Below are 16941 nucleotides of genomic sequence, written 5' to 3' on the forward strand. Positions count from 1 at the left end.
AGAGAAAAATGGTTTTAACCCACAAAAATAGCTGTATAAGCCAGCACCCTGGGACAAGAACAGAACAGTGCTGAGCACCACGTGGCCCCCCAGGGTGCAAAGTAAAAGGAAAGGAAAACCTCTTGGTCCAGATGATGGTGGCAGTTCTGTTGAGGCAGTGATGGCAGTCCTGTCCAGAGTGGCAGTGGCAGTCCTGTTGGAGTTCTGGTCCTCCTCTCGATCCCATGAGTGATACCAGAAGTCCCCAAACCCCAAGAGTAAATGTGCTCAGGTTCAGGTGGGGATGTCCAGCACCTCCCCCAGGGCAGAGAGTTTCACAATGGGCAATTTAACTATGTGAGTCATGGGGTATTTTTGGAGTGTTTGAAGGTCTTGGTGTTGCAGCTGCCTGTTCTGCCAGTCCAAGGAGGCCCATTAGCAGAGATGACCCCTCAGGCTGGGGGTGAAGGTGCTAATGCCTCCCCAGAGGGGAGTTATCACACCTGAGTCATGGGTGTGAAGACAAAGGAACACTCCTTGCACAGTTCTTTCACACCCAGCTTGTAGCCTGAGGCGTCAGGTGGGCCCTGGGCAGCTGCTGAAAAAGGATCCATTCTTAAGAGTCCATCAGAAATGACACAGAGGGTGTAGAATACACAGTTTTGGTTGCACTCACACAGTGATAAACTGGTCCTGGCCCCTGCAACTAGGACAGATTGCTAGGGTCGGTTACCATGGCAACCATCATACATTCCCATTACTACGGCCAGTTAGCATGGAAACCATCATACCTTCCAATTGCTACGGTCAGTTACCATGGCAACCATCACACATTCCCATTGCTACAATCAGTTATGATGGCTACCATCATATGTCCCACTGGTACAGTGGGTTACCATGGCAACCATCACACATTCCCATTACTATGGTAAGTTACTATGGCAACCATCATATGTCCCACTGGTACAGTGGGTTACCATGGCAACCATCACACATTCCCATTACTATGGTCAGTTACTATGGCAACCATTACACATTTCCATTTTTACAATCAGTAACCATGGAAACCATCACACATTCCCATTTCTACAGTCAGTTACCATTACAACCATCATACATTGCCGTTGCTACGGTCAGTTACCATGGCAACCATCATACCTCCCACTGCTATGGTCCATTACCATGGCAACCACCATACATTCTCGTCGTTACAGTCACTTACCGTGGCAACCATCATACAACCCACTGCTTCGGTCAGTTACCATGGAAACCATAATACTTCCACTGGTACATTCAGTTACCATGGCAACCATCATACATTCTCTTTGCTATGGTCAGTTACCATGGCAACCACCATACATTCTCATTGTCAGTTACCATTACAACCATCATACATTCCCATTGTTATAGTCAGTTACCATTACAACCATCATACTTCCCATTGCTATTGTCGGTTACCATGGACACCTTCATACATTCCCATTGCTACTGTCAGTTACCATGGCAACCATCATACCTCGCACTGCTACGGTCAGTTACCATGGTAAACCTCATACATTGTATTACTACGGTTGGTTACCATGGCAACCAGCATACATTCCCACTGTTATGGTTGGTTACCATAGCAACCATCATACAGTCCCATTTCTATGGTCAGTTACCATGGCAACCACCATACATTCTCGTCGCTACGGTCAGTTACCATGGCAACCACCATACATTTTCATTGCCATCATACACCCCACTGCTATGGTCAGGTACCATAGCAACCATAATACTTCCAATGGTACAGTCGGTTACCATGGCAACCACCATACATTCCCGTTGCTACGGTAAGTTACCATGGCAACCATCATTTATTCCCATAGCTATGGTCAGTTACCATGGCAACCATCATACATTCTCATTGCCACTGTCAGTTACCATGGCAACCATCATACATTCTCATTGCTATGGTCAGTTACCATGGCAACCATCATACATTCCCATTGTTATAGTCAGTTACCATTACAACCATCATACATTCTCATTGCTAGGGTCGTTTACCATGGCAACAACCATACATTCTCGTCTCTACGGTCAGTTACCATGGCAACCATCATATATTTCCGTTGGTACGGTCAGTTACCATGGCAACTATCATACATTCCCGTTACTATGGTAAGTTACCATGGCAACCATCATACATTCTCATTGCCACTGTCAGTTACCATGGCAACCATCACATATTTCTATTGCTATGGTCGGTTTTCATGGCAACCCTCATACATTCCCATTGCTACGTTCGGTTACCATGGCAACTATCACACATTCCCATTGCTACATTCAGTTACCATGGCAACCATCATACATTTCCATTGCTACACTCAGTTACCATGGCAACCAGCATACATTCCCGTTGCTACGGTCAGTTTCTGTGGGAACCTCTTGATTCCTCTTGGACAGAAGCAGATGCAGATGACCCTCCCTGTTGTCCACCAACCTTTAGAGAGCTGTGCTCTAAAGGCCTGTGTGCCAAGGGCTGTCTTGACCAAGACTCTGCACAAACCTCTGGGACTCTTTGCATCCTGTCATGGTGCCTTTCCAGTGAATTCCAGGGTTATCAAAGCCAACTTGAATGGGATCTTTGTCTCACTCCACAAGGTCACCCAAACCACTCTCTCCTCTGACCCTCACCCACAAAACTTCACCCAAGTTGTCCATCCCCCAGAGCAGCTCCACAGCTCCAAGAAGCTCCTTCCTGCTGAGGACACCTCTCTCCTGCTCTTTCTCTCCTGTGTCTCCTTGGCCTTCTCTCCCAACCCATCACAGCCCTGCAACCTGGGAACTGTCTCAGCAGGCCTGGGCTGGTATTGCCTGCAAGTGGAATGAAGAGAGACTTGGGGCTGCAGCTCCTCCTGCCTGTGCCCCACACGCAGGGCACTGGGGCCTGTCTGGCTGCAGCCCCTCAGCGGGGGCACCGGGGTAAGAACAGACTTGCAGTGGGGAAAGCTGCTCTGAAAGCCCCGAGAGCTGGGGTGTGCAGAGGCTTTGCTGACAATGGCCTTGGGGGTGGACGTGCTGGGACTCAGGCCCAGGGGGAAAATCCCAGGCCTGATCCCTGAGGAGATCAGCACATGCTGCTGAAATGCTGGGGGAGAGAAGAGCCAGCAGAGGGAGGGAACAAGTGTGGACAACCTGGGCTGATGTGCTTTGGACTCGTGCCTGGCCCGGCCTTGGCTGGGCAGAGAAGGGACAGCCTTTGTGTCCCTGCAGGGCTGGGATTCACTCCCTGCCCCAGTGGCCCCCAATGTGTCTGAGAAGCCCTGGGTGGTGCCTGTCACACAACTGCTGGGAATGGGGATGGGCTTCCTGCACAGGCCCTGTGCTGTCCATGGCAGCTGCTGCACTTGTGCTGCAGAGCCCTGGCACCTCCCCTGGCACTACAGGCCCCTCTTTGGCTGTTCAATCCAGGCTCAGCTGCCCTGAACTAGGTTTAGCAGTGAAGGGATGTCCAGGAGACAATGGCCATTGTACTCTGAGGACATGTAGGAAATACCCTGATAAAGAACAGGAGAGAGACCTCTCTCCCTGTGCCACCTGACTCCATTTGGTCACCTGAACACCTCTAGGGGCTGCCCTGGACAGAGGAAACAGTGACAGGTTCCCCTGTCCTACCTGTGGGCCCCTTCTGCCACTGAAGTTGGCCAAAGCAATGTCCCAGCAGCCTCCAAGAAGATCCCACAGCTGCTGCCCTGGCTCTAGGAACTGCTCCATTGGAGCCTGCAGTTCCCAGCAGGAATCTCAGTCACCTCTGGCCCCTCAGAAGGAACAAGGGCTTTGTGTCCCAGCAGGTCACTCCTGGCTTTGGTCTTCATTCATCCCCAGGGGAGCTGGGACAAGGAGTCACCTGCAGGTGCCTGTTTTTTGCCCACTGAAGTGGGGCAGGAGGAATCCCAGCCCATGGGGGTTGTGGAGGGAGCTGAGTGTCCTTCTGGCCCCGGGTCTGCAGAGCCACAAGGAGACACCTCTGTTGACTCAGCTGAGTCCCTTCCCTCAGTGCAGGTGAAGGAGATCCCTCCTGGGCACTGTCTGGGTTTCCTGTCTAATGATGGGACAGGAAAAGGGGACTCTTGAACTTAACTCTGTGTCTGTTTGGTAAAATGACAGTGCTGAAAGAAGTGTCTGTGCCCAGCTGAGAGAAGGAACATCATTATTTCCTTCAGCTGTGTACCAGCAGGTTCCCCTGGAGCCCCAGGGACAGCTGGAGGGAGCCCAGAGGGGCAGAGAAAGGGTTGCCTGGGGCTGTTGCTGTGCTGCTGAGCTGGGCCGGGCTACTGGCACACAGGGAGCTCCTGGCAAGCAAGAAGAGCTTCAAAGAGACAGCTCTGCTGGAGAGCAGCTTTTCTGCACAGCCCAGCAGGGCTGAGGGCACTGCCTGCAGCACCCAGGGCACAGGAGAGAAGGCAGAGAGATGAGAGGCAGCCTGGGCTGGGAGGTGACTGAGCTCTCACTTCACAAGAAACCTTCTCAGGATTTGAAGGAAGAATTCTCTGGCTGTAGGAAAGTTCAACTTGCCTTCCTGGAGGCATCTCCTAAAGCTGCCACATCCCACAGCTTCTAGGATCTTTCAGCAGGACTCTCCCAGTTGCTGCAGGGCAGGGGAAGTGGCCATATGGCAGAGCAGGGCAGGAGCTGCAGGCAGCAAGGGCAGAGAGGAGAAGGGAGCAGGAGGTTCCAGGGATCCTGGGCTGGGAGGACAGGGCAGAGCTGCTCAGGGCAGGAACCTTGCCAGCCCTTTGCCATGGTCAGGCTGTGGCTGCAGAGCAGTGCAGGTGAGTTCCTGCAAGTGCCTCTCCCAGCTGCCAAATGGCAGCAGTGGCAGGAGCTGTCAGGATGGCTCTGCTGGATTTGCTGGGGTGCAGCAGGAGAAGCTGCTGCAGAGCAGGACTTGCTGCTGCCCCCTCAGAGGCCCAGGGCCAGAAGGTTCCCTGTGCCAGGGCTGGCTGTGGGGTGGGAAGGTGGGGGTGCAGCCAGGGGTGCCCAGGGCTGTGGGGCAGAGCAGGGTCCTGCCCCCAGGGCTCTGTGTGCTGGGGCAGGGACTCTGCTGCCTGCCAGGGGCAGCTCTCAGCCCGGCCAAGGAGCTGCCACGGCCCTGCAGGGAGAAGGGGTGGGTGGAAGGAGTGACCCCTCAGGGCAGGGCAGGGCTGGGCAGGGCCCTTCAGCTGCAGGCTCAGGGCTCCTCACAGCTTCAGCTCCACCTCCTCCATTTCCAGGGGCCCTTCTCAGGAAGCACATCCCCCCAGAACACCTCCCCCTTCCCAGCCACCGCAGGCTGTCTGGGATCTGCTCTGCAGCCCCTGCCCAGGCAGAGCTGCCCCTGGGCACTGGGCTGGGGATGGCTCTGGCAGCACTGGCAGGGAGCTGAGCTGGGCACAGGCAGGGGCTGCTGGCAGGAACAGCTCCTCACCCAGAGACAGGCAGGCAGGGAGAGGCAGCTGCTGCCACAAGGGCTGGGCAGGGGGATGTGGGCCCCTCCCTGCTGTCCCTGTGGCACAGACCCCTTCCCTGAGCAGCTCCTGCCTGGGCTCCTTTCCCAGCCTAAGCAGAGCCTGTGCCCTCAGGCCCACGGGGGCTGGGCTGTGCATTGCCCTGCAGCAGCCAGAGCCCAGGCAAGGACAGGCCCCTGATTTCCAGCTGTCTCTCTGTGTCCCTCCTCCCTTGGCAGCAGCACTGTGGCATTTCCCTGCCATCCCCTGCTGCCTGGGCTCTCCTTGTTCTCACCAGTGGCTTTTCTGAGCCACTGTGGGGCTTGGGGGGGGCAGATTCCTGTCCAGACACAAACCCTTTGGGTGCTGCTGTGGGGATGTGTCTGTGGGAGCCAAATGCCCAAGTGCCCTCCAGGCACCTTCAGGGTCTTCAGCTGTTTGCCTGGGTGTCCTGCAGGGCTGCAGGTGCCCTCCAGAAGGGCACAGCTCTGCCATAGGATTTCTGTGCTGCACAGGATCCCCATGGAGAAAACTCCTCAGTGCTAAATCCATGGAAATGCTCTGGGCAGCTGTACTTGGGAGCTACAATGATCCCTCTGTGTGGCAGTCTGGGAGGAGAAAGATGAGATCCTAATCAGGCATCCTGAGGAAAGGCAAGGATTCTGTCAATCTGCTCTTTGAACCAGGATTCCTCTGCTCCTAGAAGTGCCTTGTTACTTTTTTTAAGGGAATTCTTAAGGGTCATCCACCTTCAGCTCCAAGCTGCCAGCCAGGGGCAGCTGTGAATGGGAAAGATGGCCAGATCTCATCTCTGCACAAAGAGACCATCCCTTTGCCTCTCAGGACTCACAAGATTTCCCTTGGAGCACATTAGAAATGTCAGAAATTTCAACCATCCAAACTCACTCCTGGCAAGAGGAACTGGAATAAAATCAAGTCCCCCAAATCCCCTCCCTCTGTTCTGTGCTTGGGCAAACTGTGACCAGCAGTTCTGGAAACACTCTGATACATCACAAGTGCATTTAATTGGAGGTCACCCTGTGCTCCAAGTTGCCTCTCACTGCACAGCAAGAAGAATTCCTCAGGAGCCCATTCCAGGGTCCCTGCTCTCAGTGCCCCCTTCAGCCAGCAAAACCCAGAGCTCAGGGAGAGGGATGCAGAGAGATCTTCCTGAAAAGAGGCCCTGAGTGTTGAATTGCTATGAGACATGCAAGATGTTTTGCTAATTGAGCCTGGCCTAATTCAGTTCTGCCTTTTTTCTCCTCAACAGAAAATCATACCCTGAGGCAACAAATGCCCAACAGCAGCTCCCTCACCCAGTTCCTCCTCCTGGCAATCCCAGACAGGCGGGAGCTGCAGCTCCTGCACTTCTGGCTCTTCCTGGCCATCTCCCTGGCTGCCCTCCTGGCCAACGGCCTCATCCTCAGCGCCGTAGCCTGTGACCACCACCTGCACACCCCCATGGGCTTCTTCCTGCTCAACCTCTCCCTCACAGACCTGGGCTGCATCTGCACCACTGTCCCCAAAGCCATGCACAATTCCCTCTGGGACATCAGAACCATTTCCTACCACGGATGTGCTGCACAGGCCTTTCTGCTTGTCTTCTTCATTGGAACAGAGTTTTCCCTCCTCACCATCATGTGCTACGACCGCTACGTTGCCATCTGCAAACCCCTGCACTATGGGACCCTCCTGGGCAGCAGAGCTTGTGCCCACATGGCAGCAGCTGCCTGGGCCACTGAGTTTCTCAGTGCTCTGCTGCACACAGCCAATACATTTTCCCTGCCCCTGTGCCAGGGCAATGCCCTGGGCCAGTTCTTCTGTGAAATCCCACACATCCTCAAGCTCTCCTGCTCACACTCAGGCTACCTCACGGAAATTGGGCTCATTGTGGTTAGTGTCTGTTTAGTGTTTGGTTGTTTTGTTTTCATTGTTTTCTCCTATGTGCAGATCTTCAGGGCTGTGCTGAGGATCCCCTCTCAGCAGGGACGGCACAAAGCCTTTTCCATGTGCCTCCCTCACCTGGCCGTGCTCTCCCTGTTTGTCAGCGCTACAGCATTTTCCAACCTCAAGCCCCCCTCCATCTCCTCCCCATCTCCGGACCTGGTGGTGTCAGTTCTGTACATGGTGGTGCCTCCAGCACTGAACCCCTTCATCTACAGCCTCAGGAACCAGGAGCTCAAGGAAGCCATAAGGAAAATGATGACTGGATGTTTTTTTAAGAAGCAATAAACTGCCTCTTTTCTTCTGCAGAACACTCATTGTGTAACACATTTGGGGCCCAGCCTGCCTTCTAAAGCTTTTGATAGTGTTTGGGGTGGAGGGCTTCCCTGTCTTTTCCCTCTATTCCTGTCATTAACACTGAAATTTTGTTCTTCATCCCATATAATTGACTCTCTACCTCTTTTTTTTCACCCACAAAATATACAAATCAGAAATCATGCTTTGTGTGCATTTAAACAAAATAAAAGTTTGTGCAGCAAGGTATTTGTCAAACATTCCCTGTGATAGTTTGTACATGAGGAATCACAATCTCGGAGCGTAAGAAAGGGCACAAATTCTTTTTTCCAGATTCTTCCTCCAAGACCTCCCCTGAAGCTGGAGGGCATTTCCATGTTTGCAGATCTGGAGGGAAAAAGAGTCCCAGCACTGCCAGGGAGCACCAGCACTGGGTCTGTTCAGAGCTGCTCTCTTTGCACTCCCACCCTCTCCTTTCCTGTCCGTGCCCAAGGCCTGAGTGCTCTGGCAGCTCAGTCACTGTCCTGCTGTGGGTCAGGCCTGTGAGCACAGGCAGGGACAGGCCCTGGGCACTGCTGGGACAGGGCTGGGCTCCACAACAGCAGTTCCAGCAGCAAAGGGGTTCCCCTCCAGGCACTTCCTCAAGGCTGAGGTCTTTTCCCAACACTGGTATGGAGAAGAAGTCCCTGGATTCCTTTTGTTCCATGAGGCTCCCCAGTGTCACAATGACCTCTTGATTCCATGAAATTCCACTGTGGTCCAGGGTTTCTTTGTTTCCAAGAGCCCCTGCAGTGCCACAATGGCCTCCTGATTCCATGGGTTTCTGCACTGTCACAATGGCCCCTTTATTTCAGGAGGTTGCCCACTGTCCCTGAGTTCCTTTGGCTCCATGGGGCCCTGGAGTGTCCCAGTGGCCTCTTGATTCCATGGCTTTCCCCAGAGTCACAATGGCCCCATAATTCCATGAGGTTCTGCAGTTTGACAGTGGCTCCTTGATTCCATGAGGTTGCACAGCATCATCACACAGCTGAGCCCATCCTGATGAAAGTTCTGAGGAGGTTAGGGGGAACTGGGACAAAAGGGAGAAGATAATTAGGGAAGGAAATAGAGGCTTGGCCAACAGAGGGGAAATATTTGGATGAGGTAAAAACCAGGTTCAGGGAATGCTGAGGGTGCTGAAACACTAACTGTGCAAACACTCCTGATTGACCTTTATGCATTTTGTAACCTCAAGCCCCAACACCACCCAAAAGTGCTGCTCCTCCCACTGAAAAGGAATCCACTGCTCTAATTCCAAGCCAGAAAAAGCCCAAACCCAGAACTCCAGACTCTTATTTGTCCTCTAATGTCCACCCCATTCCCAATCTTGTATTACCAGTATGAAAAGCCAAGCTTTAATCCTGACCCAGACCAAAAAGCTCTTCCCCTAATCATGACCCAGACACTGCCACCAGAACAACAAACCTCCCAAAGTTCTGCCTAATAACCACCCTGAGCTCTAAACCCCAAACCCTGACCATTAAGCACCCCCACAGCCCTTGGGAGCAGGGCAAGGACCTGGAGAGCCCAGAGCAGGTCCAGGGGGTTGGCAGAGGAATGGGAGGTGACCTGGATCTGCTCAGCTCTGCACTGACCCCCAGGAGAAGGGCCTGGGCTCTGGCAGGGATGTCCTGTGGCACAGGGGCTCAGGATCCAAGTTCAGAAGGCCAAGTGCACATGGCGACAGCCAGAGCTGGTGCAGAGCCATCAGGGAGGGTCTAGAAATGCTGCTGGGAGGGGGTGGGAAAGCAGGAGGGGTGTGTGCAGCCTGCAAGGCCAGAGCAGCAGCAGGGCCAGGGCAGGACAGCCTGCAGGAGAGATGGCCAAGGGCTCTGGCAGGGCTGCAAGGCCCAAAGGCACCCAGGCCTTTGTCCCCTTGCCTCTGGCAGCTGCCTCTGCCACTCAGGCCACCACAAGCCAACTTTCCTGGCAGGTTCTGCCCTTGGGTTCTGCCTCGCCCCTCCCTCAGGAGCCTGGCAGGGGTTGCCCAGTTTTGGGCCTTTGTTGTTCCTCCCCCTCCCATCCCAGTGCCCCCCAAACAGCCCTGAGCCAGCCGGGAGGGACAGGATCTGCTGGGCCAGGGCCTGGGGCTCAGCCCTTGGCCTTTGTGCTCCACAAAACCAAGGCAGGCTTTGCTCAGCATTGCAGGGGCCTGCCCAGAGCCTTTGTCTGCCTGCACTCCTGGCCTCCAAGGAGCTGCTCCAAGGAGTCCCTGGGGAGGCTTTGGCAGTGCCTGCCCTCAGTGGGGCCCAGCAATGCTTCAAGGCACTTGGAGTTTGGCTTCTGACTTCTTCAGCAGCTGCTTCAATCTTCTCTCAGGACCTCAGGATCATGGGCTGGGCTGCAAACACACCGTGGGGCTCATTAAATTCCAGAAATCCCTCAGGACCTCTTTGTCTTCCTTTAATTGTCTTCAAGGCAATTTCAAAACAAGTCTTCAAAATTTGTACTTTTTTTTTTGTTTTAATTCAATTATGGATATTTTTTAGTTTAGAGGAGAGGTAATAGAGGTGTTCTCCAAGTGATCTTGATGCTGAGTGTCTCCTCAGGAGATCCACACTGACCCTGTATGATCAATTTTGCTCCTCAGCCCCCAACCTCACCAGTTCTGACATGGCCCATCTTGGACTGACAGCTGATGCAACTCCAAACACTCTGTGGGACCCATTAAAACATTGAAAAACAAATTATTTTTCTTTCTTTAGTTGTCTTCAAGTCTTTAAGACATAAACAACTAATTAGAGTTGTTTTGTAGTTTAGCTAAGGAGGAACATTTTAAAGTGGAAGTCACCAAAAATATATTTTTTGATGAAAGAGAATGATTTACACAAAACCTTGGGATGCAAGAGGATCAGGATGCAAAGGATTAGGACACAAATATAAGGGGGCAAAAGAGATTAGTAGCATTTAATTATTGACCAGTTTAACAGTTATCAAGTGATTCAATAGCATTTGTTACAATTTTAACAGTGACTGGTATATTCACAACAGCATTCAAAACAACAACATTCCCACCACAGTCAATTCACACCCACACCCAGGCAGAGATGTGTGGACACATCAATAGCTGGGTGTGGAAAGGTCCCTCTCCCAAATTCTCCTTGTTGTCAGGGAAACACTCCCCCAAATCCCTTTGTGTTTCCCACCAGACAAGGGTCACAGCTGGAGGAGTGTTTGTTGAGGGGGATCAGAATTGTCCTGGGCATCAGCGAGGGTCTTTGGAGTGTTGGAAACTGGAGGGTTCCCGAGCTGGGAGAGGCTGCCAGAGGTGTCCCACTGAGAGGGAGGTGCTGGGGAGCTGCCAGGGCCTCCCTCAGCCCCGCTGGTTGTGGGCTCCCAAGGGGACTGGCTTTAGTGATCTGCTGAATTTCCATCCTGGTGTCAGGAATGACTGGAGTTTCCAAACTATTTGGGAATTGTATCCAAACTGTTCCATTTGGGCTGTGATACAGGCAGGGAATGTTCCAAGGCTTTCATGGGATGAGTGATTATCCTGTGTTCCCCAGCTGTTCCACTCTGGATTGTTCCCACTTTTATCATCCAGGAGCACCTGGTCCAGTCCAGGGACACTTCACCACACCCTGGTCCAGTCCAGGGGCTCTTCATTGCTCACCTGGTTTGGTCAAGGCTTGTCAGGAGCTCCTGAGATCATACCTATAAGAAGGATGGGCACAGACTTAGTTGTAATAAGACAAGTGATAATGGTTTTCAACTAATAAAGAGCAGATTGGAACTAGATATAAGGAAGAAATTTTTTACACTGAAGGTGATGAAACACTGGCACAGGTTGCCCAGAGAGGTCATAGATGCCCCACCCTTGGAAACATTCAAGGCCAGGTTAGAAAGGGCTCTGAGCAACCTGATCTAGTTGGACGTAAACCTCTTCATTGTGGGGAGGTTGGACTAGATGTCCTATAAAGGTCTCATCTGATTCAAACCATTTAGGATTCTATAGTTCTTTCCTACAGAGCCAAGGCTGCCAAGGATCACACAGGTTTCAGACCCAGCTGAGCATCCCCTTTGATGGCCCAGCTGGCAGCTCTGCTAAAAAGCTGCTGCAAAGAACCTCCAGACCGAAAGGAGCTTTTGTGCTGGGCTGAGCTGTGGCTCTCAGGGCTGGGGGTTGGCTTTTGGCTGCCAGGTGCCCACCAAGGCTCTCTCACTCCTCCTTCTTCTCCACTCCCCTTGGTGTCTGCAGGGTTGTTTCTCCCCCATTTCTCTCACTCCTCTCTGGGTTACAGCACCCAGGATTTTATCCTTTCTCCAAAGGGTTATCACAGAGGTGCCTCTGGAATTGCTTTTTGGCTCAGCTTTGGGCACTGGCTGGTCCATTTTGGAGTCACCTGAAACTGGCTCTCTCTGACACAGAGTCAACTCCTGATCTCCTCTTCCCTGAGGGAAACCTGCAGCCCCCTCCCTGCTACCAAACCTGATCCACAGGGTCATTCAAGTGCCCAGGAATACAGGAGGTCATTGAGCCCATTATTCCTCGGGCTGGTCAAACAAGACTTTGTCCTCTTCCTGTCCCTGACTGCAGGTTCTTTGTGTCAGAGCAGAGCTGTGCTGGACCTCAGCCGTGCTTTGCTCCAGAGCCTGCTGGGGTGGGAGCAGATGGCAATGGACTGGATGAGTTGAGTTGGACTGGATGATCTTTGTGGGTCCCTCCCACCTCAGCATATTCTGTCATTCTGTGTTTGTTTGGGTTTGGTTTGGTTGTGTTTGGTCTTTTTCCCTTCTTTTGATTTTCCTTTCCTCTGACCCATGAGTTTTTCCTTCATTGTCTTGGGCCTTGCTGGGCACCTGATGGCAGGACAAGTTTATCCCACTCAGTCATCTTGACCACATTTTTTGTACAAGTCACCATTAACTGGAGGAGGTTTCTCACAGACTCGCTGCAACTTGGCCTCATCCACAAAGGAGTGGAAAGTGCATTTCATCCCATCATCCAGAGACATAATAAAGATGTTCCATAGGAATGGTCAAGGGCTGGTCCCTGATGGATGTCACCTGGGAGTTGCTGCCAAGAGGAATTTGTGCCATGACTTTTGAGCCTCATCAGTCATTCAACTTCCCACCCACCACATGTTTCACTTCTCCAGTCCAGCTCTCACCAGTCTGGCTCAAAGGAGACCAAAGGAGACCATGTCAAGGGCCTTGCTGAAGTCTGAGCACAAAACATCCCTTTTCTTTTCTGTCCCACAGGGGTTCTGCAATCCCTGCCTTATCCTTCCAATGCCTGGGAATGGTTGCAGGAGGACTTGCCATATCCCCTTCTCTGCTGAGCCTGAGCAGTCTGGAAGTCTCCCAACCCTCCTTGCTGCCCTGTTTGCAGACTGGTTCCATGTCTGCCTTTGCCAAGGCCCCAGGAAGCTCTGGGATGGCTCTGGCCTTTCCAAGGGTTTGGGAGAGGTCTCCCAGTGACACTGCCCAGCCTTCTCAATATCCCTGACACCAAAACCTTTCTATTATCCCACAATTCCAGATTATTGCTCAGGACACAACACACAATCTCATGGTTCTTCAGGAGAAAATTAGAAAGGATTTCATTATAGAAGTCAACTGGTGGAGCAGCCCAGTCTGGTCTGGCCCCACAGCAGTGCCCAGCCCAGGGTGCTGCAGAGCTCTGGGCACTCCCCCCACAGCCCCAGCCCCTCTGAAGGGCACAGCAGCTCTTGGGGGACAGAGAGGAGTCTCAACATCCCCATCAGCTCAGGGGCTGGACACTCAGCATGGCAGGAGGAAATGGAGGTCAGGGAAACTGCAGGAGCCCTGGTGTCACCTCCAGGAGATGCCCAGCACAGCCTGACTGTGCCCCTCAGTGCCAGCCCCTCTGCCCAGCCCAGCCCAGAGTCCTGGCCCAGGGACAGAGCAGCCTGTCCCCAGGGGGGCTGCAGAAAGAGGTTTCTCTGTGTCAGGGATTCCTCTCTGCAGGCCCAGAAATGCTGCCTTGCTCTTCTGCAGGGACATCCCTTTGCCCAGGTCAGTGTGTCCAGGCTGCCTTGGCCAGTTGCAGATCCCAGCCTGGGATCCCTGCAGGGCCCTGAGCTGGAGGTGCTGCTCTGCACAGGGAGGGGCTGTGGCACCCTGGGCTGACCCTGCACTGGCCATGCTGGTCAGGGTGGGGAGCAGACCCAGCAGGATGGTGATCTCTCCTCTCCACCCTCTGCCATAGTCCTGGAAGGCTCTGTAGCCAAGAACAAGGCTGGGCAGGACCATGGGCTGTTTCCAATGGCACAAAGGACAGGGCAGGGCTCCACTCCATGCAGCCTGTGGGCTGGAGAGTTCTTCAGGACACCCTCCTGGAAAGCCCATCCCTGGCTCTGGTACAGCCCGCCCTGAACTGGGGAGGCACAAGGGGAGTTCACTGTGGGTGAGGCAAGTCACTCCCCAGAGTCCTTTCTCTGTTCCTGCTGCAGCCCCTGGGGTTGCAGAACTCTCCTTTACCAGTTCACAGGCAGATTTAGGACTTGATCTTTGGTAACTCCACCCTGGGCAGGATTCTGCTCCAGGGCTCCATTCCCTGCTGACTGGATGGGACGGGCTGTCCCTGCAGATCCTCTGTGCTCTCCTGCACTTCCTGAGTTCCTACAGACAAGTCCTCACCTGCCATCAGAGCCCTCACAAGCTGCAGAGCCCCAGGCAGGTGACTTGGAGACCATTTTCCACTGGCCACCAGCAGAGAACATCTGAACCAGCCCTCAGTCCCTCAAGTACCCCAGTGAGTCACTTCTCTCACTGCAGGGACTGAATGGGGAAACAAGCAAAGCAATGAGATATTGGAGAGTCTATTCCTTGGCCTTGTTCTTTACACCAACCTTTCAAAAAGAACAAAGTCTTCAGGAACTGCCCATGGGGATCCCCTTTCCTGATGGAAATGATGTTAAGGAGCCCAGCTCTGTCCCAGCAGTGCCCAGGGCCTGTCCCTGCCCACGGTCACAGGACTGACACAGAGCAGGGACTGAGGTACCAGAGCACTCAGGCCTTGGGCAAGGACCACAAAGGAGAGGGAGGCAGTGGAAAAACAGCATCTCTGAGAAGGCCAAGAGCTGCTGCTCCCTGGCAGTGCTCCTGTACCAGGACTCTTTACCCCTTCTCCTCTGCACACAGGCACTGCCCTCCAGCTTCAGGGAAGTTGTTGAAGAGAGAATCTGGAAAAAAGAATTCAAATCCTTTATTCTACTCAGAGATTGTGATTCCTCATGTACAGAATAACAAAATCAGGATGTTTGACAAAGAAATTGCTGCAGAAACTTTTATTTTTGTTAAATGCACACAGAGAATGATCCCTCATTTACACATCCGTGGGTCAAAAGAAAGAGTTAGAGAGTGAATTAGATATGAGATGAAGAATAAATTTCTGTGTCAACAACATTTAAAGAGGAAAAAATGTAGGAAACGGCCCCCACCACCACCCTCAAAAGCTTTAGAAAGCAGGCTGGGCCAGTAAATGGTTACACACTGAATGTTGTGCAGAAGAAAAGAGGCAGGTTATTGCTCTTGAAAAGCATCCAGTCATCATTTTTCTCAGGGCATCCTTGAGCTCCTGGTTCTTCAGGCTATAGATGAGGGGGTTCAGTGCTGGAGGTAATACTGAATACAGAACTGACAGGGCCAGGTCCAGAGATGGAGAGGAGATGGAGGGGGGCTTCAGGTGGGCAAATGCGCCAGTGCTGACAAAGATTGAGACCACAGCCAGGTGAGGGAGGCACGTGGAAAAGGCTTTGTGCCGTCCCTGCTGAGAGGGGATCCTCAGCACAGCCCTGAAGATCTGCACATAGGAGAAAACAATGAAAATGAAACAACTGAACACTAAACAGACAGTAACCCCAATGAGCCCAAGTTCCCTGAGGTAGCCTGAGTGTGAGCAGGAGAGCTTGAGGATGTGTGGGAGTTCACAGAAGAACTGGCCCAGGGCATTGCCCTGGCACAGGGGCAGGGAAAATATACTGGCTGTGTGCAGCAGTGAATAGAGAAAGGCAGTGGCCCAGGCAGCTGCTGCCATGTGGGCACAAGCTCTGCTGCCCAGGAGGGTCCCGTAGTGCAGGGGTTTGCAGATGGCAACGTAGCAGTCGTAGCACATGATGGTGAGGAGGAAATTCTCTGATGAGATGAAGAAGAAAAAGAAAAAGACCTGTGCAGCACATCCCGTGTAGGAGATGGTTGTGGTGTCCCAGAGTGAATTGTGCATGGCTTTGGGGACAGTGGTGCCGATGCAGCCCAGGTCTGTGAGGGAGAGGTTGAGCAGGAAGAAGCCCATGGGGGTGTGCAGGTGGTGGTCGCAGGCTACGGCGCTGAGGATGAGGCCGTTGGCCAGGAGGGCAGCCAGGGAGATGGCCAGGAAGAGCCAGAAGTGCAGGAGCTGCAGCTCCCGCCTGTCTGCGAATGCCAGGAGGAGGAACTGGGGCATGGAGCTGCTGTTGGACATTTGCTGCCTCTGGGTTTTTGTTTCCAACACAGGAGAAGAAGACAGTAAGAGGCCAGTTAACGTGGACTTATCTAAACAAAGTCAAAGCTGTGTTCTACAGACACTCCCCATGTCACACACAGACAGCCTTTTGATTTCCTAGGAGATCTTCCTTCAGCTCCAGTGCTGGGTCCCTACTGAACAGCATTTTCACTGTTTTAGCATCATTGTGCTTCTGTACAGGGGTTTCACATAACAAGGAGATGTTAAGGGACAGGTTTCCAACCTGGAGGGAAATTCACAGCTTGGAAGGAAACCTCAGGGAGACAGCCAAGTGTCCTTATGATGGCATTTGATTTAAGCAGACTCAGCTCCTTCCCCAGCACCACAGGCTGCACTGGTAGGGGTCATATTCCGTTTGCAGGTGCAAAAATGACATCTCAGACTAGTCCTGATGGGTCTAGTAGAGGTGATGCTGTTGCTGCCCACAGGCAGAGCAGTAGCTGAAAGCACATTAGGAAGCTCAGATAAACCTACTGAGCACTCACAGTTCAGATGTCTCAAGGACTTGTCAAAATTAATACTTTCTTAATGATTTATTCCTCCCATTCCTCCAGAGTAGAAAACTGGAAACACAATCTCAGGAAATTTCTTTAACCTTATAAAGATCTTCATCTTGGAAATATTCTGAGAGGGAGCTGAAGCTCTGAGCATGTCCTCCTCCTCTGCACTCCAGATACTCTCAGAGTTGCACTTGCAGAATCTGTAGTTGGTGGGCAGTGCCAGCTTTACCAGATGCCTCCATAAGCTGCA

At 52.7% G+C, this 16941-nt stretch overlaps 2 protein-coding genes across 2 annotated transcripts; one reads left to right on the plus strand and one right to left on the minus strand.

The window, feature by feature from the left end:
• Positions 1 to 6737: 6737 nt before the first annotated feature.
• Positions 6738 to 7658, plus strand: LOC113984730 (olfactory receptor 14J1-like; the record flags this gene model as incomplete). The annotated part of the gene is made up of 1 exon (XM_027714993.2): positions 6738 to 7658. A coding segment is annotated over exon 1 (918 nt), but the record flags the coding sequence as incomplete, so codon positions are not given.
• Positions 7659 to 15147: 7489 nt separating this feature from the next.
• Positions 15148 to 16149, minus strand: LOC120322511 (olfactory receptor 14J1-like). The gene has a single exon (XM_039377980.1). The coding sequence runs from the start codon at positions 16147 to 16149 to the stop codon at positions 15148 to 15150; it is 1002 nt and encodes a 333-aa protein (XP_039233914.1).
• Positions 16150 to 16941: the final 792 nt, after the last annotated feature.

Source organism: Pipra filicauda, unplaced genomic scaffold, assembly GCF_003945595.2.
Source record: "Pipra filicauda isolate LSUMZ 115617 unplaced genomic scaffold, ASM394559v2 scaffold989_size40951_pilon, whole genome shotgun sequence".
Taxonomy (NCBI): Eukaryota; Metazoa; Chordata; class Aves; order Passeriformes; family Pipridae; genus Pipra; species Pipra filicauda.